This window comes from Corythoichthys intestinalis, chromosome 2 (genome assembly GCF_030265065.1).
Source record: "Corythoichthys intestinalis isolate RoL2023-P3 chromosome 2, ASM3026506v1, whole genome shotgun sequence".
Classification (NCBI taxonomy): Eukaryota; Metazoa; Chordata; class Actinopteri; order Syngnathiformes; family Syngnathidae; genus Corythoichthys; species Corythoichthys intestinalis.
In genome coordinates this window covers 77,000,327-77,027,346 of record NC_080396.1, presented here as the reverse complement: position 1 = coordinate 77,027,346, position 27,020 = coordinate 77,000,327, and the positions used below count along the sequence as shown (strand labels likewise).

Sequence of the window (27,020 nt, the reverse complement as noted above, 5' to 3'; positions counted from 1 at the left end):
AAGTAACAGGTGCTGTTAATTAAACAAATTAGAGAAGCATTACATGATTTTTCAAAGGGTGCCAATATTTTGTCCGGCCCATTTTTGGAGTTTTGTGTAAAATGATAATGATTTTTTTTTTCTTTTTCTTTTGTGTTTTTTTCATTGCAAGCAAAATCAATGAAGATATTACTGCCAAAGCATTAGTAATTGCAATCATTTTCTGGGAAAAAATGAGCATTATCTGACAGAATTGCAGGGGTGCCAATACTTTTGGCCAGCAGTGTATCTATCTATATACTATCACAGCAAGGCTACATCACATTTTCTCCAGAAATGCTATTTTCTAGTATAACTTTGTTGTTTTTTAGCTTCAGGTGACATACACGAGTTCTTTATTGCGTGTTTGAAAGCTTTTTTTTTTATCGGTCTAGATGGGCTGCTACATTGTGTTTTACATTTTCAAACAAGATTGATGGATTCTTCCCCCGCAAACGTTTTGCCTATTGGAGCCATTAAGTGTGAAGTTATATTGTGTTATTGTTTTCAGTGCAACTTTATGAGAAATGTTGCAACCTTTTTTTTTTTTGTTTTTGTTTTCGCCATCAGCTGCCGTTTGTATTATAGTTTCTCTGTAAGTGCACTATCATAAAAATATTCAGCTTTCTCTGCCGGGTAAAAATAAATGAGTTTTTATTTATTTTATATATTTTTTATTACATTTTTAAATTACATTTTATTACATTTATTGAACAAAAAGAAAAAAGGACATAATACACAATCAAAACGAACCAAAACCTTTGTCCAAGGGTATCACGGCCACTCTGTGGTATGCCTCTCCAGTCTCTTACTCTGGGTAGTTCCCGGACCCCTCTCCTTCTTCAGTGTTTTTCGACCTCTCCCCTTTCATATAGTTGGGAGAGCACCTTGATTGCAATTGCCTGCAGGTGGGGTGGTGTCGCATGGCACTAGGACGTGAAGGAATCTTACCTTTTGGCCAGATTGCCGGAATCACGCCAGCCGAACCGCTAGAACCGCACTAGCTTAATTCCAACGACCTGGGCAGGCGGAATTTCAACAACCTGGCCAAAAGGCTAAACCGCGTTCACCTTAGTCTTATCCACCTGTACTGACTCCATTTTAAAAGCTGGAAAAAGGCTTCGAAACACAAGTTGCCAATTTATTCCAAGTCTGCAGCAATCATACAGCACAGAATGACCCAGGCGAGGAGACAAACTGGATCCAGCGTCACCATGTCACAAGTCAACAAAAGATTCCCGAGAAAACTGACAACGATTTGTTAAAAATTCAGTCTTTTGAGAAGGGTGTGTTCAGGCATTGTTTAGGATTAGTGTCTGTTTGACAGGGCAATTCAGGCGTTACGGTTGTCAGGGCAACAAGAGTTAAGGATTTCACCATCCTCAGGGCCACACAAGTGCTGAGTTTTCACTTCTCGGTCGCCTGTTCCTCGGTATCAGATTTTCCTTGCGGCAAGACAAGATGTCCCGCCATTTGCTCTGGACTATCCAGAAGAGCTCATTGCGGGATTTGGTGGTGCAGACGTGGGATCATAGATGACTTGCCTATCACCAGCTTGTCAGCGTCACTCTTGCTCAGTCAGCTGCATGATGCGCGACTGGGCTTCTGTGGTCAGAAGGCGTTCTGTATCTGTTCTGCCCTTATCTGCTTGCTCTCTTGGCGCTGCAAGTTCATTTCAAGTCCAACTGCTCACAATATTGAATATATTCTGCTTGTTTTTCTTAAACTATGACATAAGAAACTTCCTGTGGCTGCAGATCAGTCTGGCACATCAATCAGGACTAATCTTGGCAAATTCTTCTCGACAAAACTGCTGTAGTTGTCAGATTACTGAGATGTCTGGCATGAATCGCTGAAAGTCTGGACTTTGACTTGGCCACTCTAAAATGTGTATTTTGATCTTATGAAACCATTCTGAAGTTGATTTACTTCTGTGTTTTGGATCATTGTCTTGTTGCAGCATCCATCCTCTTTTTAGCTTCAATTGTCTGACAGACGGCCTCAGGTTTTCCTGCAAAATTTTTGAATTCATTCTTCCATTAATGATTGCAAGTTACCCAGGCTCTGAGGTAGCAAAACAGCCCCAAATCATGATGGTCCCTCCACCGTACTTCAGGGTGTGGATGAAGTGTTGCTGTTGGTGAGCTGTTGTGTGTTGTGTGTTACTTCCAAACAATTCAACTTTGGTTTCATCAGTCCACAAAATATTTTGCTAAAACTTGTTCAGTCTCCAAGTGCCTTTTTGCGAGCATTAAACGAGCAACAATATATATATATTTTAGATTTTTAGAAATCAGTGGCTTCCTCTGTGGAGTCCTCCCATAAACACCATTCTTGGCCATTGTTTTACATATAGTTGATGTGTGCACAGAGATATTGAACTGTGCCAGTGATTTCTGCAAGTCTTGAGCAGACACGTTAGGGTTCTTTTTTACCTATCTGAGTATTCTGCGCTGAACTCTTGGCATCATCTTTGGTGGACGGCCACTCCATGGGAGAGAAGCAACCGTGCCAAACTCTCTCCATTTGTAGACAACTTCTCTGACGGTCGATCGATGAACATCCAGACTTTTAGAGATGGGTTTTGTATGCTTTCCCAGCTTTATACAAATCAACAATCCTTGATCGCATGTCTTCAGACAGCACTTTTGATCGAGCCATGATGCACATCAGACAATGCTTCTCATCTAGACATTTCATACCAGGTGTGTGGTTTATAGTGGCCAGAGAAGCTTTAAGCCACTCATAAGTAACTGGGCACACACCTGACTTAAAATGTTTGGTAAAAATTTGTTTCAATATCTCTTTAAGTATCCTTAGGCAGATGGTTCACCTAGTTATTTTTCCTCCCTCTGTCATTGTTTGCATGCTATCCTCATTCAAATATGAAAACCTATAAATGTTTGAATGGTTTTAGTTAACGCAGACAGTTTTTTCATCTGTGTGATTTTGACAAGGATCAGATTACATTTGATGGAGATTTTATGCAGAAATGTGAGAAATCCCAAAAAGTTCAGATACTATTTCGTACCACTGTACTAATCCATTCAGAGGCCACACCGTATTGAATGGGCGCATTCTGTAGATTATGCTATGTAGACTTAAAACTCCAAAATATACTGTATATATATATATATATATATATATATGTTTTTGCAGATCAATACAGCGGCATGCGCCCCAATGAAATATGTCTGCCGACACCCATGTCATCCACCACTGCCTCCTACGATATACTGTATTTTTCAAATCATAATGCCATTAAACACCACCTCCACGCGCACAATTTCTCATTGTCATCCTTCCAGCTTTTGCGTGCGAAGTGTGGACCGACGGATTACACGAGCGCATGTGAATTTCACCCGTTTTCCTATGCAACTCTTATCCCTGTTTGTTTACGGAAACCACAACTAAACAGTCCCCGCGAGATTCCGCTAATCCTTTTGTTTCGTACCCCGAGCTCTCCGAGCCTTACGCGGTTCATATGTAGATCACATCATTCCCGAGTACAAAAAAAAGTAAGCGTTGAAACCTCGGCGAGCAGATTTGTGCCGCAATAAGCTTTTCTTCCTCTTCGTGTTTTCCCTATTGTCGTTTTCTTTCGCTGCTTTTGAAAGATCCCGCCGCTTGATGGTGAAAAAGTTATTCTTTGCTTGATCTCGGTCCACGATGTATATGTAAGGCGTTTTTGAAAGATGTATAGTGTAGTATTGGTGGAAAAATCTTTCATATCCTTACATGAAGCTATTCTCTCATTCCGATGACAGGAATACTTAACGTATGTGATAAATGGAGGACAGATAAAAGCGCTCTCTCCAAGGCTGTAGGCACCCATGTAGGAAAGGGCCCCGATTGGTTCTTTGTCTCTCTCATTCTCTTAGAGCTCCGCCAGAATTTCTGCCCCCGAATCACTCCCACACAACAGCATATTCATTGAATAATACAGCAATGTTCGCTCATGTGCGAGACAGTCACGTTGCGCTTACTTCTTTTTTCTACCAGTGGCGATTGCTGGAAGACATCAAGGGGAACTCAGCTTCCCCTAAAATTAAAAAATAAGAAAAAAAAGATCAGCTGATTAAATCATTTCAAGTGCATATGACAGCAAATAGCAGGTTTATTTCATTATCACGGGGTATTTTATGCTCCTGAATGAAATGGAGCAATTGGATGTTTGTGGAAGCGATCCCATTATGTATTCTTTCTTTTTTTTAGTCTCGCGCCATGAAAATGAGAGACTTCCGGCTCCAGTCTCGGGTTGAGAACGAATGTGAATGTGACGTCACCCGGGTCAGCATCTCACAATACAGCATTGCTTTATAGCATGCAGATGGACTTCGGATTCATCTGATTTTGCGGCTTAGATCGTTTACTTTTTGCATCACGCCAGCCCAATGCTCTGCAGGTTTTTTTTTGCTGCACCAGGAAGAGGCTTGTGAGTCTTTTTGTGTTTCTAAAAGTTGCCGTTCATTGCCAAAACAAGTCCTACGACTGTGGGATCATTGGACTTAAGAGGAAGTGAGTAGCTACGTGTTTTGTATTATGTCAAATACTGGGATCATGGCACACATTTTAATAAGGAGGTGGCTCTCATTTTGTGGCTGATTGTCCACCGAGAAGGCCACTCGGCCGACGACCGGCGGCTTGTCGCACACTGCCCTCGGTCCTCTTTGCGTGCTCTCCGAAAGAACGCTATACTCTGCTTGCACTCGTGAAGCCACCCGCTCTCATCTGCGGTTCGCCATATCATCCAAACTTCCAGCCCCCTCTGCCCTCTCCGTGTGCCCGGCAATAGACCACTATCCTCGGTAGGGATGGGAATTGAAATCCGATTCCAATTTCGAACCGGTTCCGAGTGTTTCGAGGCCTCGACATCACAATGAAAAAGTCTTAACGATCCCTTAAACGAGTCCTGAAGACGCATATTGCGTCGTGACTGTCTTGTTGTCCAGACGCATCAAACTAGCATGGCGCCAAGAACCACCCGCTCCAACGTTTGGCTACACTTCACCAGGAAAGAGGGTGAAAATGAAAGGTGACGATGGTTTAGCACGAGCATTGCAGCCGTAAACATAACAATGACAGCACATAGGTTCAAAAGCTCGAAAGTGTGTCTTCACTTCACGTGGAAAAATTACTTCAACATGACTTGCAATCATTGCAAGGTGGAGATAACTGCATCGGGAGGGAAGGTGGAGATAACTGCATCGGGAGGGAATAGACTGCACTGTCCTCACCGAGACAGCTATAGACCCTACCCACGTGACGTCACAACTCCGCTCTCCTGAATGGTACCGCCCAATTGTCCGTCAAAACATAGTGTTAACCTGTTACGACTACGTACATTCCTCCTATTTACGGCGTGTTTTTCTGCTCCTTAACATTAATAATCAAAATGATGAAGGCGTGTGTGGCTGTTGGTTGCACTAACAGAGAAGATGGAAGGAGAGATTTGAAGTTTTACCGTATTCCGAGGGATCCAAAGAGGAGAGCGAAATGGACGGCTGCAATTCGACGTGAAAACTGGGCACCAAAAAATCACCACAGACTATGTAGTAGTCATTTTATATCCGGTAAGATGCATTTAAGATATACTTAGAGGGTTTTGGGCTGACAAATAACCACAATTAAGATCATTGCTAGGCTAATCGCCGACAACATACACGTATGTATGTAGTGAGAGTGCTATCGCTAAACCATATAAACATTAAAAGCCTTAACTCCATTGACAAACGACATGAAATACATTAGACTTGACAGTGGATGTTAGCAATAACAAAAGATTTTGAATTGAAAATTTCGTAACTCACCTTTCCAAGCACAAGATACATTCCTGCCGAATTTTCGTGGACGAGGACCTGTTTCACCCAACCAGCAACGAAGTATTTATAAGCCTCCAAGCTCTTGAAGTTTTTCAAATTTTCGTGAGAATAGGCTGATTTTGTGTGGACAAGATAATATCAGCGTAGCAGATGTCAGGCAGACAGGGCGAAGACAGTGGGTCGAAAAACATCGATTTGGGCATCAAATATGGATCTGGCGACTGTATAGAACGAAGCTTTTCCTCATAACGCCTTTTATGCAACACATCCAGTGAGTTTACGGCATCAGAAAGCACCGGGTCTTCCATGAAATGCATTTTAAATTCCTCGATCAATTGAAACCAATGCTAATACAGAGACAAATTGACGGACAAGTGGGCGGAACCATACAGCGAGCACGTGGTTTTGTGACGTCGGTGGGTAGGGTCTATACAGCTAGAAACTCCGAAATGACAATACAGAAGACGTTGGTATAATTTGCTGACTTTATTCAACCATCACTTGAAGAGTGAAACTAAAAATAGAAATGAAACAAATTAATTTCGTCCCCAATAACAAACAGGTTTGCATCAACGTAAATCAGCGATGATTAGCTGCTAATTCAGTAATAACAACACGATTAGCATGTGTTCGCTAGCATTAGCACATCGTTCAAACCACTACACAACTGGATTTAAGTGTCCGATCGCGGGTGGAAACACACAACACCACCACAAAAGATGATACATACAGGCGTTGCCTCTGTAGATATTTTACAAACATTAAGAAAGAACGTAGGGTCGTAGCAGTGCTTCCCTCTCTCACTAACTCACTCACTCGCTTGGATGCGGCATTTCTTCTTCTTCGCGTGTAAGCGTGCTCTTCTTCACGTGAGCGCGTTCAGAGCGTGAGGAAGCGCAAGGGCGCCCCCACTTGAGTGTGAAAGCACCATAAAAACTAAAAGGCATGCATACTGGTAAATAATACACTTTAACAGGGGTCCCCAAACTACGGCCTGCGGGCCGGATACGGCCCGCCCCGACATTTGGTCCGGCCCCCTGAACAATACCAGAGAGCATTTTGAATTTTTTTTTTTCTCAACAGTGTTATTTATTTTCTGGCCTTTTTCTGTGAAGAACTCAGAGAGGGTTATTTGGTTATTATCTATTTGATTAATAGTGTTATTGTTATTAATTATTATTATATTATATTATTATTTTTATTTTATTTACTTTTTTTCAGTGAAATATCCAGAAAAGGTTATTTGATTGTGGCTTTCTGAAAAACAATAATTTTTATACATTTAGGCACTCCTGCAATCGTCACACTTTTTCTGTTACAAACTGACCCCGGCCCCTCATCAGAGAAGAGAAAAGTTATGTGGCCCTCACTGGAAATTGTTTGGGGACCCCTGCAAGCTTAACACATATTGCCAACGGCAGACCAACGACCTATATGCCAATATATACCAATATTTTTTTATTTCTATTAGAAAAATGTTTCAGTAAAATGTTACACTTTCTTGGGCATTTGCCACTTATTGCCACAGTTAATATTGAGGCTTTGGGCGTCTTTTGACATTGTTGTGAGTTTGTAAGGTTGTGACTTCTGATTAAGCAAACTCAATGCCAATCAAAACGTTTGTTCTTCTTTATCCCCAAATTAGAATCGATAAGAGAATCGATAAAGAATCGAATCGTTAAGCAATTTCGATAATGGAATCGGAATCGTAAAAATCCTATCAATTCCCATCCCTAATCCTCGGGTTGGGCTCGGGCAGCCACGCGTTCCTCTGACTTCGGCCGGTTTGTCCGGCGGTCATTCTCCAGCTGCTTCCCCCTCAGTGAGCATTCCTACCCGCAGAAGGGGAACGACAAGCTTGCTCGCTGCCGATCGGTGAAGGCTGTCACCCTTGTTGCCGTGTGTGACATGAGTTGGGGTAGTTTTGTGCTTTTTTTAAAAATTGTTTTCGAAAGGCGAAAAAGATTGGAACAGCCGCTCGCCGGTCAGTCTCCAGCTGCTTCCCCATTAACGAGCACTCCTGCACGCAGCAGGGGAACGACGAGCTGTAACTTGCTTGCCGCAAGTTTTCGGTGAAGAAGGTCAACCCCGCTGCCACGTGACATGATCCTGGGTAGTATTGTGTGCTTTTTATTTTTCAAGACTTGGAAATGCCGTTTGGTTAGCATGTCGGCTAGCTCTCACGCCTCCTGCTTTGTTCACTCTCTTTCCATTTTCTCCGAAGCAGCAGGGAATTGACAAAAGCCGGACTAACTCCGGTGGCATAAAATACCGTGCGGGAGGTGCAAGAAGTCAACAGTTTTGACCATTATGCAGTAATTTTGCCCTGTCGTACTGAATAAATGCATTTTTAATTTGTCATATTCCATTTAGCACAAGAATGTTATTTGTCAGGACCATACCATTTATTTAGCAATTGGGGAAAATACCAAGACAAAAAGAATATCCTGTAAAAATTTTGGAGTGGAGAGATTGAAACAATGATGTCATTTTGCTGCTCCCTGTCACATTTTCCTTCCTCTGAATCAGCTGAAATCGTGACCCTGCCGACTTCATCACCCAGCTGGGGACGCTAGAGCGCTATAATGACAGGCGTGGCTAAAAGGCACATTAAAATACTAATATCTCATCATGTGCGCTCTGCCAAATTGTTGTATACAGTGGATTCGTCTCAAAATATGATTCTAATTCACATCATAATGCAATTTTTCAAAAAAAAAAAAAAAATGCTGTTGCAGGCACTTTAAAATTATATCGTATTGGTTTGTATGTATGCTGGGTTATAATTAAAGTACAAGCCTGCTGTGATTATACATGCCACTATGCTAAGAGTGACCTCTAGATGGCTCTGAACTAAGATGCTTGTGATTTATCAACTGAGGGAAAGACCCTTATCACTCATGTTGCGCAAATAAATATATAGAGTCTCCTACTGTTGATTTTGAGGCATTTCAGACTTCTTGTTGATTAATGGGCCCTTCCTGTTGATTTGAGAGCTTTTTCTTGTTGTTATTGGATCACTTGTTGATTTGGGGCTTTTAGGGGTAGCTTTATTGCTATCAGGTCACTTCCAGTTGATTTGGGGGCATATTGGGGTCACTTCCTGTTTATTTCAGATCACCTCCTTCTGATTAAGGGGCATTTACGGGTAACTTCCTGTTGCTATCAGTTCACTTCCTGTTGATTTGGGGGCATTTCGGGTCCACTTCCTGTTCATATTGGGTCACTTTCTGTTGAGTTGAGGCATTTATGGTTAACTTCCTGTTGCTATCAGTTCACTTCCTGTTGATTTGGGGGCATTTGGGGTTCACTTCCTGTTCATATTGGGTCACTTCCTGTTGAGTTGAGGCATTTATGGTTAACTTCCTATCATTTCACTTCATGTTGATTTGTGTTGAAGTGACTTGAAATCAACAGGAAGTGATGTCGAAATGCCCTAAACAAATAGGAAGTGACCTTCAAATGCTCTGGTTTCAGTGCGATTGAAGGCGCTCGATGTCCAATCCAGTAAATACGAATTGGGTTTTTAGCGCTGTCAATAGCGACCAGTGAGCTAACGTAGACACTATTATAACAGGAGGTGTTGTTAACAACGTGTTGCTTCCTTTTTAAAAAAAAAATTAAAAAATTAAACAGAGTGACACGTTTTTAAAACGATATATCAATTCTTGGTGGGAGTATATCGATAACCTTTTGAGCTTTAAAGTAACGCAGTATATAACCTTTTTGATATATTTTCACACATCTATTCTGGACTAATTTAGTGTAGCATTTGCGTTAGCATTAGCATTAACTTTAGCGTAGCGAGAATCCTCCTTGTTTTCATTTTGATTGTGCCGCTAACGCTTAGAGTTGTAGTGCTCTGTGCTTTTCTCACGAGATGATTGTAGCAAATAATTACATTCAAAACACACTTTTAATGTTCCATACTGCGTGTAGTGTTCGTCCTAAACTGAGGCATTGAATTACAGAAAGCACTTCTCACTGAGTCATTATCCCCATCAGCTTTTATGACCGCGGTATATTTCTGCTCCTCCAATTCGGTAAAAGAGTTGTGCTTATGCTTCATGGGGCAAATTATAGTCTGATGTGAACAACCTCTCCATAGGAATTGGATATTGATCTGCAAATCACTGTGACTTAATTTGTGTGAAGCTCTTGAGTGCCTCATCAGATGTAAACAAATAGAACAGCTCAAAAATCACTCTCTAGCTTTGGAATCAAAGGGAATGACTTCTCTATTGTTTCTATGGAGACTCTAGGCAAGGCAGGAGCATCTATAGCTGCTTTCAGACACAAATACCGCAATGTTGTGTCGCCCAAAAATGCAGGTTTTTGGAAAACATAAATGTGAAATTTCAAAACGCTACATGTCCTCCAGTTTTTGCCCCAAATCACATCATTTGTTCACCAAAAAGAAAAAAAAAATCACAACGCTAAAGGGCACAACGGTTCTACACAGTATGCCAAGAACATAACCATTAAATTCTAATGGGCAAATTTCCCATTCATGTCCAATGGCCCTTTTTGCCATTCATTTCAATAACGCAAAAACTTCCATTCACTCCAATTGATTTCCAACCCATGTGACCCGATACCAATAGAAAGAGACCCCCAAATGCCCCAAAATCAACAGGAAGTGACCCAATATGAACAGGAAGTGACCCTGAAATTCCACTAAATCAACAGAAAGTGACCTAATATCAACAGGATGTGACCCCGAAATGCACCCAGATCAACAGGATGTGACCCAATATGTGCAGGAAGTGAGCCTGGAATGCCCCCAAATAAACAGGAAGAGACCCAACATGAAAATGAAGCTACCTTGAAATGCCCCCCCAAATAAACATGAAGTGACCCAATATGTACAAGAAGTGAACCCAAAATGCCCCCCACATCAAGTAGTATCCCTGAACCCCCAACCCCATATCAACAGGAAGTGACACAATATGAACAGGATGTGAACCTGTAATGCCCCAAAATAAACAGGAAGTGACCCTGGAATGCCTCAAAATCAACAGGAAGTTACCCAATATGTACAGGAGGTGAACCCAAAATGACCCCAAATCAACAGGACGTAACCCAGAAACCCCCCCAAATCAAAAGGAAGTGACCCAATACAAACATGAAGCTATCTTAAAATGCCCCCAAATCAACAGGAAATGAACCCAAAAAGCCCCCACATTAAGAGGAAGTATTGCTGAACCCCCAACCACATATCAACAGGACGTTACACTATATGAACAGGATGTGAACCCGAAAAGCCCTAAAATAAGTAACCCTGGAATGCCTCAAGAATGAACAGGAAGTGACCTAGTACGCACAGGAAATGAACCCGAAATGCCCCAAACTCAACAGGAAGTAATCCCGAAATCCTTTCCGCCCCCCAGAGCAATAGGAAGTGACCTCAAAATATCCCCACATCAAAAGGAAGTGATGCAGTATGAACCAGAAGTGAATTGAAATGCCCCCAAATCCACAGGAAGCAACCTGATAGCAATAGGAAGTGATCCAATAATGTAATCAAATCAACAGGAAGTGACCTGATATCAACAGGAAGTGACCTCGACTTTCCCCTCAAATCAACAGGATTGACTCAGGAATGCCTCAAAATCAATAGGAAGTGACCCAATGTGTGCATCAAGTGAACAAAAAATGCCCCAAAATCAACAGCAAGAAACCGAGCACCCCATCCCGCCATATCAATAGGAAGCAGAGGTTGCGCTAGACATTTTCGTTGTCTGTCATTTTGACTGACAGGGTCATAAAAATCCAGTCATAATCTATTTTTACCAGTCACTTAAAGTTTTAAAATGATAATGATGACATATTCAATAGTATTTAGTTTTCATTCATTTTTAATTAATATTGTAACGCTTGCTTGGCGGCGAAAAATTAGACACGGAAGTTGTGGTATTTTTCTCCCTCTTTTTACTCTGCTTACCGCCAACACCAACAAAACAACTCCACTCCCAAAGAAAAAGAGGCAACTATATAGACCCCAATCACCAACATCACACAATTATCTTAATTGTGGTTGTCAGCCCAAAATCTTCTAAATATATATTAAATGCATCTTACCAGATATAAAATGACTACTACATAGTCTGTGGATCGTTTGGTGCCCAGATTTCTTGTCGAATTACAGCAGTCCATCTTGCTCTCCTCTTCGGGTCTCTAAGAATACGGTAGAACTTCAAGTCTCTCCGTCTATCTTCTCTGTTACTGCAACCAACCGCCACACACTTCTTCGCCATTTTGATTATTAATGTTAACGAGCAGAAAAACACGCCGTAATAGGAGGCATGTATGTAGCGGTAATGTGTAAACACGACGAGCTGACGGACAATATGGCTGCTCCAGTCAGGGGGCGGAGTTGTGACGTCATGTGATTGGGGTCTATAGACAAGTTTCCTGAGCGAAATACGGGCGCCGCCATCTTGGAAAATGTCTGCTTCGCACTTCCGGTCCGGTCGTGTAGCAGTGTATTAGCAGTGTATTGACGACGATAAAACTACGAAATCAAGCCAGAGCAACCCATGGAATCTTCAAAAATTGATTCAGCACGACCTAGATGACACGTAGATGAGATTGGATGGCAGTTCGTGTCACTTCGTTGATCATTCGTGGACAAAATTATTAACAACGGTCAGCCTGTGTTAACGTGAGGAATGGATTGATACTACGGCCATTAGTGACCAAAATGTGGTGAAATTACAAGTTATATTACATTTGCCGACTGCAGAAGGGCTGACATGGATTGTTTTGTTACAAGGAAATGCTACAAGGTTATGTACATATGATGTAAACACAAATAGTATGTCATTCTTTTTTTTATTGCAGGCATTGATCGCAATAAAACATTTAGACATGATTCAATTTCTTGTTTTATTTAAAACGATTGGTGCACTCCAAAACAGGTCAGGACATTTATAAAAGTAAAATAAAATAGCATACGAGAATGTGATATCAGACCGCAGAGCTCCGGAGCCTCGTGAACAAATAGCGACATCACGGAGGCCCTCGGCGGCATTTAGATGTGCTTTTTTTCCCGTCCTCGGTAATTCCAGCTCCAATAGCATATATTTAAAGATGCTACCGTTCACAAGTTTGTAGTTGGATCACGGCGATCTCGGCAAACCACCGTCTGTCACAATTCCTGCCTCTCTCGGCCTCTCCCGGGAGTCGAGCTGTCATCATTGTGGAACGCAAACGATATATGTTCGATATATGTCCATCAACGTACAAGTCAAGTTGTCTTCTCTTTTATAACAGCATTTCCCAGCTGTAAACAAACGAATAAAAACTTGTAACACTTGGATTTATGCGGTGCATTCAAACACGATTAGCAACAGGCGGCTAGCAGCAGTAGCAGAAGCTAGTTGTTGCAAAAATGATTAAACTTCGTAATTACAATCATCATCGTAATATCAATAGCAAAGGCAACAAGTCGTTTCATGCGCCAGATTTTAGGTTTCGTATTTTTAGAGCACATTACCTTCCATAACAGCGGGGGCATGACTGCAGGAGCTGTCAGTTTTGTACATCTCCTTCCCTCCCACCTGTATGACGAGTACGAGCACCCATGGTTTGGAAATCGACATGGTACGAAGCATGGAGGCCTTGGCTTGGTTCTCCACCCGCCTACATCAAAATAACATTCCCGAGATCTTGTATAAAGACCTTCCAACTTCGATTCCACCGTCATTGACTTCAACGGTAAACAGGCGGAAACGGAAGGGGAAGGAAGACATAAGGAAGTAAACCGGAAGTACCTCGGAAACTTGTCTATACACAGGCGACAATCTAGTCCACCAATTGGATGACGCGCTGGCACACCGGGTGCACCAATAAGAACCTCGCGTTGATGTGTCAATCACGGTGCTGCCGCCAGACCACGGTGACGCTACAATATTCTGACAGAATAGCCAACGATATCATGCATTAAGAGAGACAATAGCTAATTAATATGCCACCCTGTGGTCTGGGGTGTGAATTGCAACCTGTCAAAATGACGGACGGACTCCAGTTTTTTCCGTCACCGTTTTAAAAAACCGGTCAACGACGGAAAATATTCGGTTAACGCGACCCCTGACAGGAAGTGACTCAATATGAACAGGAAGTGGCCCCGAGAATCCCCAAAATCAACAGGAAGTGACCCAATATCAAGGGTGGGCAAACCGGTCCTCAAGGGCCGCAGTGGGTCCTGGTCTTTGTTCCAACTGACCCAGCACAGATAGTATAACCAGTGAGAGGTTTCAGCAGAAATGAGAAGCACCTGACTGCAATCAACTGATTGCACTTCTAAAACAGCTGATTGGTGAAAATGTGTCGTCTTAATGGGTTACAACAAAAACCCGCACCCACTGCGGCCCTTTGTGGAATAGTTTGCCCACCCCTGCCCAATATAAACACGAAGTTACCTTGAAATGCCCCCAAATCAGCAGGAAGTGACCCAATATGTACAGGAAGTGAACCCAAAATGCCCCCACATCAAGAGGAAGTATCCCTGAAACCCCCCACCCTATATCAACAGGAAGTGACACAATATGAACAGGAAGTGACCTCGAATTGCCCCCAAATCAACCTAATATTAACAAGAAGTGAACTCGAATTGCCCCCAAATCAACAGGAAGTGACCCAATATACCAACCCTCCCAGCAAAGCGACCACGGCAATTTCTACCATTGCATTTTGTAATATATATATATTTTTTTTTTTACATCATATCACACCGCACAATTCCTAAAGATGTTGCTGAACATAATATCAACTATCAGATGGATCGATTACTAGATCAATGGCGTGGCATTTATTCAGTCTTCTTGATATGTAACGATTGAATGTAACGATTGAGTAATCCATGATGTCTTGAACTTTGATTGGAACACTGGCCACTATGAGGCTTCTTTTGTATTCTGCACCTAGCACCATTCTACCTGTGATTGATTAAACTTGCATGAAGCTGACCAGCTTATGAATCGATTCAGCCGAGGCTCGAAGGTCCCCTGTGGAGAATTTCAAGGCTTTTATTTATTTATTTATTCATTACTTATGTACTTTTCCAAGAATGTTTTTCTTTATAGAGAGGTGCATTGGGACACTAAATCATATTCATCTGAAGCAGTCTCTGTGACCTAGATTTCCTGATATAGAGAGAAACAATGACTTGTCTGTTTTCAAGCCAACATTGTAACTACAAAGATGGCAATGGAAAGCTATACACAGCTTCCAAAAATTCATCGGTCCAATATGGCATTTGATTATTATCACGAGAAGTTAGGCCATCAAAATTTATGCGCCTATGTCGACCGTTAAATGACGAACGTGCCGCAGCACACGACAGGCTGAACGTTGTGCCCTCTTCTGGCTAACTCGTAACCTACAGGCAACAGAGGCCCAATCATGTTGAAAAAAATACCCCCCAAAAATGTCAGATGCCAATAGCTATTTTGCCATATCTAAAAAAGAAATACCATATACCAAAAGCCATTTTCCCATATACCCAAAAAATGCCATATAGCAAAAAAATACCAGATGCCAAAAGCCATTTTGCCATATACAAAAAAAGCAATATGTCAAAAGCCATTTTGCTGTATACAAAAAAATGCCAGATGCCAAAAGCCATTTGGCATATCCCCAAATAAATGCCATATACCAAAAAAAATGGCAGATGCCAAAAGCCATTTTGCCATATACAAAAAAATACCATATAGCCCCCCAAAAATGCTATATACCCATTAAAAACCAGATGCCAAAAGCCATTTTGCTATATACAAGAAAATGCCATATGTTAAAAGCCATTTCCCTTATACCAAAAAAAAGCAAAATGCCAAAAGCCATTTGGCATATACAAAAAAATGCCATGTACCAAAAAAATGTCAGATGCCAAAAGCCATTTTGCCATAAACCCCCAAAAAATGCCATATACCAAAACAATACCAGATTCCAAAAGCCATTTTGCCATATTAAAAAAAAATGCCATTTGTTCTGCCATATACAAAAAAAATGCTAGATGCCAAAAGCCATTTAGCATGTACAAAAAAATGTCATATACAAAAAAAAAAAGTCAGATACCAAAGGACATTTTGCCATATACCCAAAAAATGCCAGATGCCAAAAGCCATTTTGCCATATGCAAAAAAATGCCATATGTAAAAAGCCATTTTGCCGTATAGCCAAAAAATGCCAGATGCCAAAAGCCTTTTGGCATATACAATAAAAAGGCATATACCAAAAAAAATGTCAGATGCCAAAAGCCATTTTTGCATATCCAAAAAAATACCATACACCAGAAACCATTTTGCCATATACCAAATATGACTTTTTGTTCTCGGCCCCCCGTCAGGCTCCAAGGATCCATACTGGCCCTAATAGTACCTATCTGGTGATGATATCTGGGTTTGTTGGTGTCTTTTCCCATCACACAGCTGTCTGCCATGACAACATCCCGGGCAGCTTTCCTGCAGTGCCTACGGTGGGCGATATTGTGCCCGTTCGAGGAGCAGAAGGACTGGAAAGGAGAAGAAACACAGCTGCTTCTGCAAGGGGGTTCGAAGCCTAACCCTCTAGGAGTCATGGTCTACAACTCAGCTGCATCACTCCCAACCTCAGGCGCAATTCAGGTACCATTACCTTACTGTATTTGTCTTCTCTCATTTTTGAAGTAATTAACCAATCGGTGAATCGTTACACCCTTACCTCTCAGGATACGATCGGATTTCGACTGTCCCCCAGTGAGGATAAAACAACTTCCAGCCCAAAGACACCTCAGAAAACAAATCTGCAGGATGCACCACATCAAGGAAGATCATCTTCGTCTTCCACTCAAAGTAAATATAGTTGAAATTCCTTTCCTCCCAATTCAAACGGATTGGACGACTTGTATTGTCAGTAGCAGCCAATCCCAGGCAACGAGTTCATTTTGCGGCATTTCATGTCATTTCCCAATGATTTTAGGACACTTCCTTTTCTTGGGGCATTTACGGGTCACTTCATGCTGATTTTGGGTTACTGAAAAGAACTAACGTAGACACCATTGGAATGAAAGATTTAAGGAACAACCTGTTGTTTTCTTTGTTTTATTTATTTATTTATTTATTTTAACGTGACACCTTTTTAAAATCGATATACAGATTTTTGTTCGGAGCATACCAATAACCTTTTGGGCTACAAAGTATGGATATTATATTGTCACACACCTAATTATGAGAATGAAATACATTTCCATTTACAGTATGGGCTAGTTTAGCATCAGTCAGAAGGCTTCTCTTTAATCACAGTCCATCAAATGAGCAAAAGACTTTTCCAACTGGCTTGAAAAATTTCGAAAAGTGAAAAAAAAACAGCAAAACTGAAAGTGTCGGCTGATGAGAGGTAATGCAAGAGCAAATTTGTGACAGAGAGCCAGCATCGCTCTGTGTGCATGTTGTCTGAACAGATGGGAGCTGCAGCGAGACACCCCAGGCAGACCAAGCAATTTCCAAAAGATCAGTCGAGCTCCAGCACAGAGCGCAACAAAGAGTAGGAGGAAGGACAAAGAGAAATCGGGAAACCTTTCGTTCCGGAATTACCATGGCGACCAACCAAATACCTCAGGAAGAATCATTGTTCGACTTTAAACTCGCTATGACATTTCAATCCAACTCTTTGTGTGTGTGTGTGTGTGTGTGTGTGTGTGTGTGTGTGTGTGTGTGTGTGTGCGTGTGTGTGTGTGTGCGTGTGTGTGTGTAGGTGTGTGTGTGTGTGGATCCATTTATGATGAGGTTAAAATGTATACAGTGGTATGAAAAAGTATCTGAACCTTTTGGAATGTCTCACATTTCTGCATAAAATCACAGTCTGCTTTAACTGAAACCACCCAAACATTTATAGGTTTTCATATTTTAATGAGGATAGCATGCAAACAATGACAGAAGGGGGACAAATAAGTAAGTGAACCCTTTGCCTAAGGAGACTTAAAGAGCAATTGAAACCAACTTTTACCAAACAATTTAAGTCGGGTGTGTGCCCAATCACTGAGGAGTGGTTTAAAACTGCCTTGCCCACTATAAAACACACACCTGGTAAGAATTGTCTTGGTGAGAAGCATTGTCTAATGTGCATCATAGCTCGGTCAAAAGAGAGTTTGGCACTGTTGCTTCTTTCCCAAGGAGTGGCCGTCCACCAAAGATGATGCCAAGAGTTCAGCGCAGAATATTCCGAGAGGTAAAAAAGAACCCTAGAGTGTCTGCTTAAGACTTACAGAAATCACTGGCAGAGTCCAATATCTCAATCACTGGCACAGTCCAATATCAGCACACATCAACTATATGTAAAACTATGGCCAAGAATGGTGTTCGTGGCACAGTCCAATATCAGCACACATCAACTATATGTAAAACTATGGCCAAGAATGGTGTTCGTGATATGTAAAACAATGGCCAAGAATGGTGTTCGTGGGGAGGTCTCCATGGAGGAAGCCACTGCTGTCTAAGAAAAACATCGTTGCTCATTTAATGTTCGCAAAAAGGCACTTGGACACCACAGAAATTTTGGAAAAATATTTTGTGCAACACTCAACAACGCAACGTCATGTGTGGAGGAAAAATGGAACAGCTCACCAACATCAACAACTCATCGCCACCGTGAAGCGTGGTGAATGGAGCATCATGATTTGGGGCTGTTTTGCTACCTCAGAGCTTGGCCAAATTGCAATCATTAATGGAAGAATGAATTCAAGAGTTTATCAGGATGTTTTGCAGGAAAACCTGAGGCCGTTTGTCAGACAGTTGAAGCTAAAAAGAGAATGGATGCTGCAACAAGACAGTGATCCAAAAACACAGAAGTAAATCAACTTCGGAATGGTTTCAGAAGAACAAAATACACGTTCTGGCGTGGCCAAGTCAAAGTCCAAACTTGAACCCCATTGAGACGCTGGGGTATGACCTAAAGATGCCAGACATCCCAGGAAGCTGAAGTAAAGCAGCTTTGTAGAGAAGAATGGGCCAAGATTAGTCCTGATCAATGTGCCAGACTGAAGTTATTGCTGCCATAAGGGAGGGGGGGGGGGGCACAAAATATTAAATGTGATGGTTCACTTACTTAATTTTTCCCCCCTTCTGTCATTGTTTGCAAACTATTGTCATTAAAATATGAGAACCTTTAAATGTTTGGGTGGTTTTAGTTAAAGCAGACACTGTTTTTTTATCTGTGTGATTTTGACAAAGGTCAGATCACATTTAATGGTGATTTTATGCAGAAATGTGAGAATGTCCAAAAGGTTCAGATACTTTTTCATACCACTGTAGGTCCTGCTGTGGCCCGCAGTACTTGCAGGGGGCGCAATTGGCAGATGACGAATGCTTGATCTAATTGGTCGTTGAAAGCAGTGGGTGTGGTTGGCGGATGATGAGCGCTTGATCTGATTAGTCGTTAAAAGCAGTCAGCGTGGTTGATGGATGACGAACCCTTGATCTGATTGGTCGTTGATAGCATAGCAAAGATAACAGCTTTAACTGGTCTGCCACAGTTGAAAATGTGGCAACATCCTAATCATTTGGGGACATTCTTGAGTACTAACCCAAAATGAACAGGAAGTGACCCATAAATGCCCCAAAAGGAAAAGAAAGTGTTCGGGAATCAACAGGAATTATGTCAAGTGCCCCCAAAATGAACTTATTGTGTGTCATTGCCTCCCGCTGACGTCTATAGACGTCCAAACCTAAGGGAATGAAAGAATGTTCATTTGCTGCCACCCTCCCAGCTCAAATGGATTGGACATCTACTCTTGATAAACTCAGTCCAATTCACAGCAGAAGGATGAAAAGAGCTCTAGTTGTTTTGTGATATGTTTTCCTAACCCATGTATCGATAATCGCTGTTTCCCCATATCGTGAGATCGTTATCATGAGCCTTGTATCGCAAATCGTATCGTATCTTGATCTACCGAGTGGTTACCAGCACCACTACTCACTCTTTTTCCAATGAAATAGTAGATTTAATTTGCCTTGCCCAATTCATTCTTCACTGTTCAATGTCTTCTTGTCCATATATTTTTTGCAGGTCTAAGTGACATCCAAGCAGTTTCATCTCCAGAATCACCGCAGGGCCCAAAGGTAAGATAGTCAATGTCCTGTCTATTTAACTGTTAATTGTAGGGCATTGACTAACAAGTATTTTTATAATCGATTAATCGGCCGATTAATTAACCCTTTCCACTCTGAGCATTTTTTGGTGAAATTAGGGGTTGATTATTCAATGTGTATTTATCAACTAAAAAAAACAGTTCAAACATGCATTAGTGCACATCTTTTTATTCATAAGTCATCATTGGATTATGTCATGAGCTTTTATCCAGTTTTTACATTTTTGTAAGTGTCATAACCAGAGCAATAACCGTAATAATATGGCAGCAATAACTTTAACCAGACACTTCCTGTAGCTGCAGATCAGTCTGGCACATGGATCAGGACTAAACTTGGCCCAGTCTTCTCTTCAAAACTGCTCTAGATCAGTCAGATTCCTGGGATGTCTGGCGTGAATTGCTGTGTTTTGGTCATGCCACAGCATCTCAGTAGGATTCAATTCTGGACTTTGACTTGGCCACTCCAGAACATGTATTTTGTTCTTCTGAAACCATTCTCAAGTTGATTTACTACTGTGTTTTGGATCACTGTCTTATTGCAGCATCCGTCCTCATTTTAGCTTCAACTGTCTGACAGATGGTCTCAGGTTTTCCTGCAAAACCTTTGAATTCATTCTTCCATTAATGATTGCAAGTTGTCCAGTCCCTGAGTAGCAAAACAGCCCCAAATGTTGATGCTCCCTCCACCATGCTTCATGGTTTTGATGTTGGTGAGCTGTTCTATTACTCCTCCATATGTGACGTTGTGTGTTACTCCCAAACAATTCAAGTTTAGTTTCATCAGTCCACAATATATTTTGCCAAAACTTCAACAACAGTGCCAAACTCTCTCCATTTGTAGACAACTTTTCTCACTGTGGATTGATGAACATCCAGACTTTTGGAGATGGTGTTGTATCCTTTCCCAGCTTTATACAAATCAACAATCCTTTCGCAGGTCTTCAGACAGCTCCTTTGACTGAGCAATGATGCTAATGATGACATCAGACAATGCTTCTCATCAAGACAGTTCTTACCAGGTGTGTGTTCTATAGTGGGCAGGGCAGCTTTAAACCAATCATCATTGTTTGGGCACACACCTGACCTAAATTGTTTGGTAAAAATTGGTTTCAATAGCTCTTAAAGTCTCCTTAGGCAGAGGCACTTACTTATTACCAGGGGTGCACATAAGTGGTCCGCATGCACGCATGCGTACTGGACGTAGATAAACGCGCTGGCCCTCAACGGCTTCCATACGCTTTTGCGTACTGATGGCTGACACTGTATTTGCGGCGGACACGAGAAAATAATTTCTCAAAATGTCGAAGAGGGAGGCCCCACTGAGTGATTATTTCCGTGTTCCCCCACCCCCGTCAAAAGACAGACAGACGACGGAGACGTCACCGAGCTACCAGAAAAAAAGGACTTTTGCTGAAAAGTGGCTGCAGGAGGTACCATGGCTAGAAGTAAATGATGCTCGCATGGAAATGCGGTACAAAATGTGCCGTGAGAATCCCAATGTCGCTGATAAGAGCAGCGCATTTTATGCAGGGTCAAAGAATTTCAGCCATCCAAACTTTGAAAAGCACGAAAAAAATAGACCATGTGGCAATTAAGCAAACTATCGATGTCAGACAGGACCCCACTCGCCCTATGGACAAGTGGCGGAATAAAGGTCATGAAAACCGCCATGCACTGACAAACGTGTTTTTGTCCGCATTTTACAAAGCTAAACATGCACGTTCAATGAGGTCTTATGAGGAGGACATCCCACTTTTACAAACACTTGGAGTTAATGTGGGAGCCGCGTAATGCCCTTTATTTTGAATTGGTGCTTTAATATGTTTATTTCTTTACATTTCACTTTAAAGTAATGGCAATTTTGTTGTGCCAGTTGATGTTAATCAAGCATTAATTTTTAATGTAATTAATTAAAGTTAATTGGCTCTAAGTAAAGCTTGTCATAATTTTATCGCATCAGGTGGGTCGGCTCTCAAGCTCAATGAGGACCAAGTCATATCTCCAGGTCCTCCTCTGAGAACCTGGGCAAAAAAAATATGTGCACCCCTGCTTATTACTTACTTTTAGTTAAAGCAGACACTGATTTTACATCTGTGTGATTTTGACACAGATCAGATAGCATTTCATGCTGATTTTATGCAGAAATATGAGAAATTCTTTCTCCTTTTCACCTTTTCATACCACTGTAAACACCTGATTGTAGGATGAGACTCAAAGTAAAAAACAAAGAACAAAAAAAAAAACAAGTTTTTCAATACTTTCAGTATTTCTTGGAGATAAGTATCGCAGCGATGTGGAACAGTGAGCAGTGTTTGCTTCCATTTTCACTGTACATAATAACCTGAGAGCACGTCAGATGTTTTATGAGGCAACTAATGACTGAAGTGCATACGTCTCTGTGTATAACTCCTTCATTTATATGAAAGACTGAGTAAATAAGGGCGTGAAGCACAAGTCATTATTGCCGCGGCTGCTCCGAGTGCGCACCATAAATCTATTTGGCTACGTATTCATCTATCATTTTAATGGTGCTCCGAGTCTTTGCGCCAAGAGATGAAACGGGAATCAATGTGTGAAGCCGTGTCATTGCTTTTGGCAGCCTAAAAATTCCTCTCGACTAGTTGTGCGGCAGCAGTTGAAAATAAGCTCTTTTGTTTCCCCTGCATTCGTCTATAAAAATAAGTGTTTCAAACAACTAAACCCGTTTCCCTTTCCTGTTCAACAAATTTCTCTCTCCTTGTCAACGTGGCTGTCAAGCTCTGATTAATCAATGGCATCCTTTTCTGGGATGGAATGCGTAAACAAATCTTTCTCTCGGACTCTGTTGGCAGCCATTGTTTGATCTGACAACTTTCTCTTGCTTGCATACATTATTGATTTTTGGCCCTGTGTTTGCCGCTGTGCAGAATGCTAATTATGCGCTGGTATTTATAGCCGATGTTTGGGCAAGCCATTGACTTTGCCCTTGTTGATGATAATATTTTGCATTGAGTTGTGGATGTGTTTCATGCCCGTGCTTATATTGTGTTAACCCAAGTGCTTTTGTAGTCGACGGGCCGGGGCCAGGCTGTGTTGCACTTTGTTTTTGGCACAGGCTGATTTGGCAGCTGCTACTGCCTCAGTCACGGTCACTGATGCCCTTCATGAAAAGCCATGCGGCTCCAGTTCTTGTCTCGGTTAGGTTTAAAATGTCTGATGTTGACTTTATTTCAACACTGTAAATTAGACATGTGCTGATTACCAGGTTCAAGGTATACCGTGATATGAAAATGTCCCAAAAATGAAAAAAAATCCCTCACTTGCAGCGGCAAGGCTCAATGCTCCCCCGGTTGTTGCTCAGTGTCAGTGTGTCTGCTGTGCGTTGGCTACGAGGAGGTGAAACTCCTGAACTTTTTCCCCCATTGAAGAAAACGAGATCGCTGGAATTGGAATACTTTAGCTACAGAAAAGTTATAGACGCCCGCGGCTTAGAGGAGGGCAAGCCGTCATGTAAAACATGTTTGTGGAGGGTGGCTGCCGAGGAGGATATACCTCCAGTATGATTTCGCATTCATACAAAATTAAAGGTTAGTAAACACTGTAATGAACATTTCACACCAGCTACGAGAGTTAACTCCAGTGTGTTTAGTGTGCCTAGCGGTGGTAAAACATGGTGTGTTTTTTTTTCTCTCTGGCAACTGTCTGTTGAGAAAGAGAGTGTGGGTACAATTTAAACATGATAAGAGTCATACACACATGCTTTTTATGGGAAAATAATTTGATTTTAATTTTATAATAATTATTTTATGCTTATCGTAATAGTATTGACCTGTGGTTTTGGGTAATGGTAAATGGTGTTATACTTATATAGCGCTTTTCCACCTTTCAAGGCGCTTTACACTACATTTCCATCTACCTACTGGTGACGCAGCATCAGGAGCAATGTGGGGTTCAGTATCTTACTCAAGGATACTTAGGCGAGTTCATCAGGGCAGAGAATTGAACCCACAACACACCATCCCGATGACTGCATTTATTTTAATTTTATTTAGAATATACAGTGGGGAGAACAAGTATTTGATACACTGCCGATTTTGCTGGTTTTCCCATTTGCAAGCCATGTAGAGGTCTGTAATTTGTATCATAAGGTCTCTTCAACTGTGAGGAACGGAATCTAATACAAAAATCCAGAAAATCACATTGTATAATTTTTAAATAATAAATTTGTATTTAACGGCATGAAATAAATATTTGATACATTACCAACTAGTAAATATTTCGGCTCTTAGTTCTTTTTTAAGAACCCCTCCTGTTCTCCACTCATTACCGGAAGTAACTGCACCTGTTTGAACTTGTTACCTGTATAAAAGACACCTGTTCACATGCTTAAACAAACAAACCCCAACCTCTCCACAATGGCCAAGACCAAAGAGCTGTGTAAGGAAATCAGGGATAAAATAATAGACCTGCACAAGGCTGGGATGGGCTACATGAAAATAAGCAAGCAGCTTGGTGAGAAGGTAACAACTGTTGGAGCGATTATTAGAAAATGGAAGAAGTTCAAGTTGACGGTCAATCTGCCTCGTTCTGGGGCTCCATGCAAGATCTCACCTCGTGGGGCATCACTGATCATGAGGAAGGTGAGGGATCAGCCCAGAACTACACGGCAGGACCTGGCCAATGACCTGAAGAGAGCTGGAACCACAGTCTCAAGAAAAAAAGAAACACATTACGCCGTCATGGATAAAAATCTTACAGCGCACGCAAGGTGCCGCTGCCTAAGCCAGTGCATGTCCAGACACGTTTAAAGTTTGCCACTGACCATCTGCATGATCCAGAGGAGATATGGGAGAAGGTCATGTGGTCGGATGAGACCAAAATTGAACTTTTCGGTCTAAACCCGGCTCGTCGTGTTTGGAGGAAAAAGAAGGATGAGTACAACCCCAAGAACACCATCCCAACCGTGAAACATGGAGGAGGAAACATTTTTTGGGGCTGCTTCTCTGCCAAGGGTACAGGACGACTGCACCGTATTGAGGGGAGGATGGATGGGGCTATGTATCGCCAGATCTTGGCTGACAACCTCCTTCCTTCAGTGAGAGCCCTGAAGATGGGTCGTGGCTGGGTCTTCCAGCATGACAACGACTCAAAGCACACAGCCAAGGCAACTAAAGAGTGGCTTCGTAAGAAGCATCTTAAGGTCCTGGAGTGGCCTAGCCAGTCACCAGATCTGAACCCGATAGAAAATCTATGGAGGGAGCTGAAAGTCCGTGTTGCCCGGCAGCAGCCCCAAAACCTGAAGGCTCTGGAGAAGATCTGCATGTAGGAGTGGGCCAAAATCCCTGCTGCAGTGTGTGCAAACCTTGTCAAGGACTACAGGAAACGTTTGGTATCTGTAATAGCAAACAAAGGTTTCTGTACCAAATATTAAGTTCGATTTTTGTGATGTATCAAACACTTATTTCAGGCTATTAAATGCAAATTTATTATTTAAAAATCATACAACGTGATTTTCTGTTTTTTTGTATAAGATTTCGTCCATCACAGTTGAAGAGAACTTATGATACAAATTAAAGACCTCTACATGCTTTGCAAGTGGGAAAACCAGCAAAATTGGCAGTGTATCAAATACTTGTTCTCCCCACTGTATACTGTATGTCTATATTTTGTAATTCATTTAAACTTTTACAAATTAACAATTTGCTAATATGTTTTGAAAGTAAAATCCTGGTCCAATAGAAAAAAGTTTTTTGTTTGTTTTTTAAACCAAGATTTTAAACCAAAGTAACATATTTTAGGGCTGAAATTGCAATAACGTGAAACTGTGATATTTTGGCTTAAGGTTATCATACCGCCAGAATATTATACAGGCACATTCGTAATGTACAATGTAATAACGTGTAGAACAAGAAAAGTAACGTCCGTTACTTTGCTCAGTAACTACTCTTAAAATGAGGTAACTAATGCAATTACTTTTTGGAAGGTAATTTGTAGCTAATTTCTTTTGCTTAAGTAAGATTACCAACATTGTTTAAAACCAAGATAATGAGAGCAAAAAAAGTGTTGCATTCATTTTTGTTTAAAGTGCATACGACAGGATAAAAAGTCTTAAATAGCATTATTATGTGAGTTGGAATCATATTTTGAGACGATTCGACATATACAACAATTTGGCAAAGTGCGGATGATGAGAAATTAGTGTTTTAATCCGCCGTTTAGTCACGCCTACCATTATAGGGCTCTAGCGCCCCCAACAGGAGGATGACGTCAGCGGGGTCATGGTTTCATCTGATTTAGAATTCAGCTCATTGAGAGGGAATTATTCAGAACGAGGAAAATGTGACGAAGAGAGCCGCAAAATGTCATTGTTTCAGTCTCTCTACTCCAATATTTTTACAGGATATTTATTTTATGCAAGTTTTTTTCCCCAATTGCTAAATAAATGGTATGGTCATGACAAATAACAGGCTTGTGCTAAATGGAATATGAAATACTAAAAATGAATTTATTCAGCACATGGCAAAATTACTCCATAATGGTCAAAACTGTCGACTTCACCTTTACTGTCGCACCTCCCGAACGATATTTTATGCCACCGTAGTTAGTCAAGCTTTTGTCACTTCCCTGCCCCGGCTTCGGAGAATGTAAACAAACTAACAGACTTGACTGCTAGCCGACATGCTAACCCGAACCGAGTGACATCCCAAAGTCTTATTTTCGGTTTTCCAAGCAAAAAAATCACACAAAACTAGCGCGGATATTGTCACACGACGGCGGGGTTGTCGATTGACTTCGCCCATTGGCAACCTGCCCGGTGGAGAGCTAGTGATAGCTCGTTTCCCCTTACTACAAACAAGCGAGCTCGCCAGGGAAGCAGTTGGAGAGTACCGCCGGACAAACCGGCCGACGTCAAAGGAGCACGTAGCTGCCACATGGTCAACACGAATATGGCGTAAAATATTGCTTTATTACACGGCGAAGACGTAAACAGAGAGCGGCGTGCAGTTGTTGTGCAGCGAACATGGCAGGGTGTGTCTGAGGAGAACTTTTCTACATGTCGGGCCATGATCAAACGT

At 41.6% G+C, this 27,020-nt stretch overlaps 1 protein-coding gene across 9 annotated transcripts in view; it reads left to right on the top strand.

Moving 5' to 3' along the window:
* Positions 1 to 27,020, top strand: part of nphp4 (nephronophthisis 4) — a 461,721-nt gene that overhangs the window by 166,254 nt on the left and 268,447 nt on the right. For all 9 annotated transcript variants that reach the window (XM_057860675.1, XM_057860682.1, XM_057860654.1 and 6 more), the window contains 3 exons: positions 16,271 to 16,465; positions 16,549 to 16,672; positions 19,884 to 19,936. In XM_057860675.1, the coding sequence (XP_057716658.1) occupies positions 16,271 to 16,465; positions 16,549 to 16,672; positions 19,884 to 19,936 (372 nt within the window). The remainder of the gene's footprint in view (positions 1 to 16,270; positions 16,466 to 16,548; positions 16,673 to 19,883; positions 19,937 to 27,020) is intronic.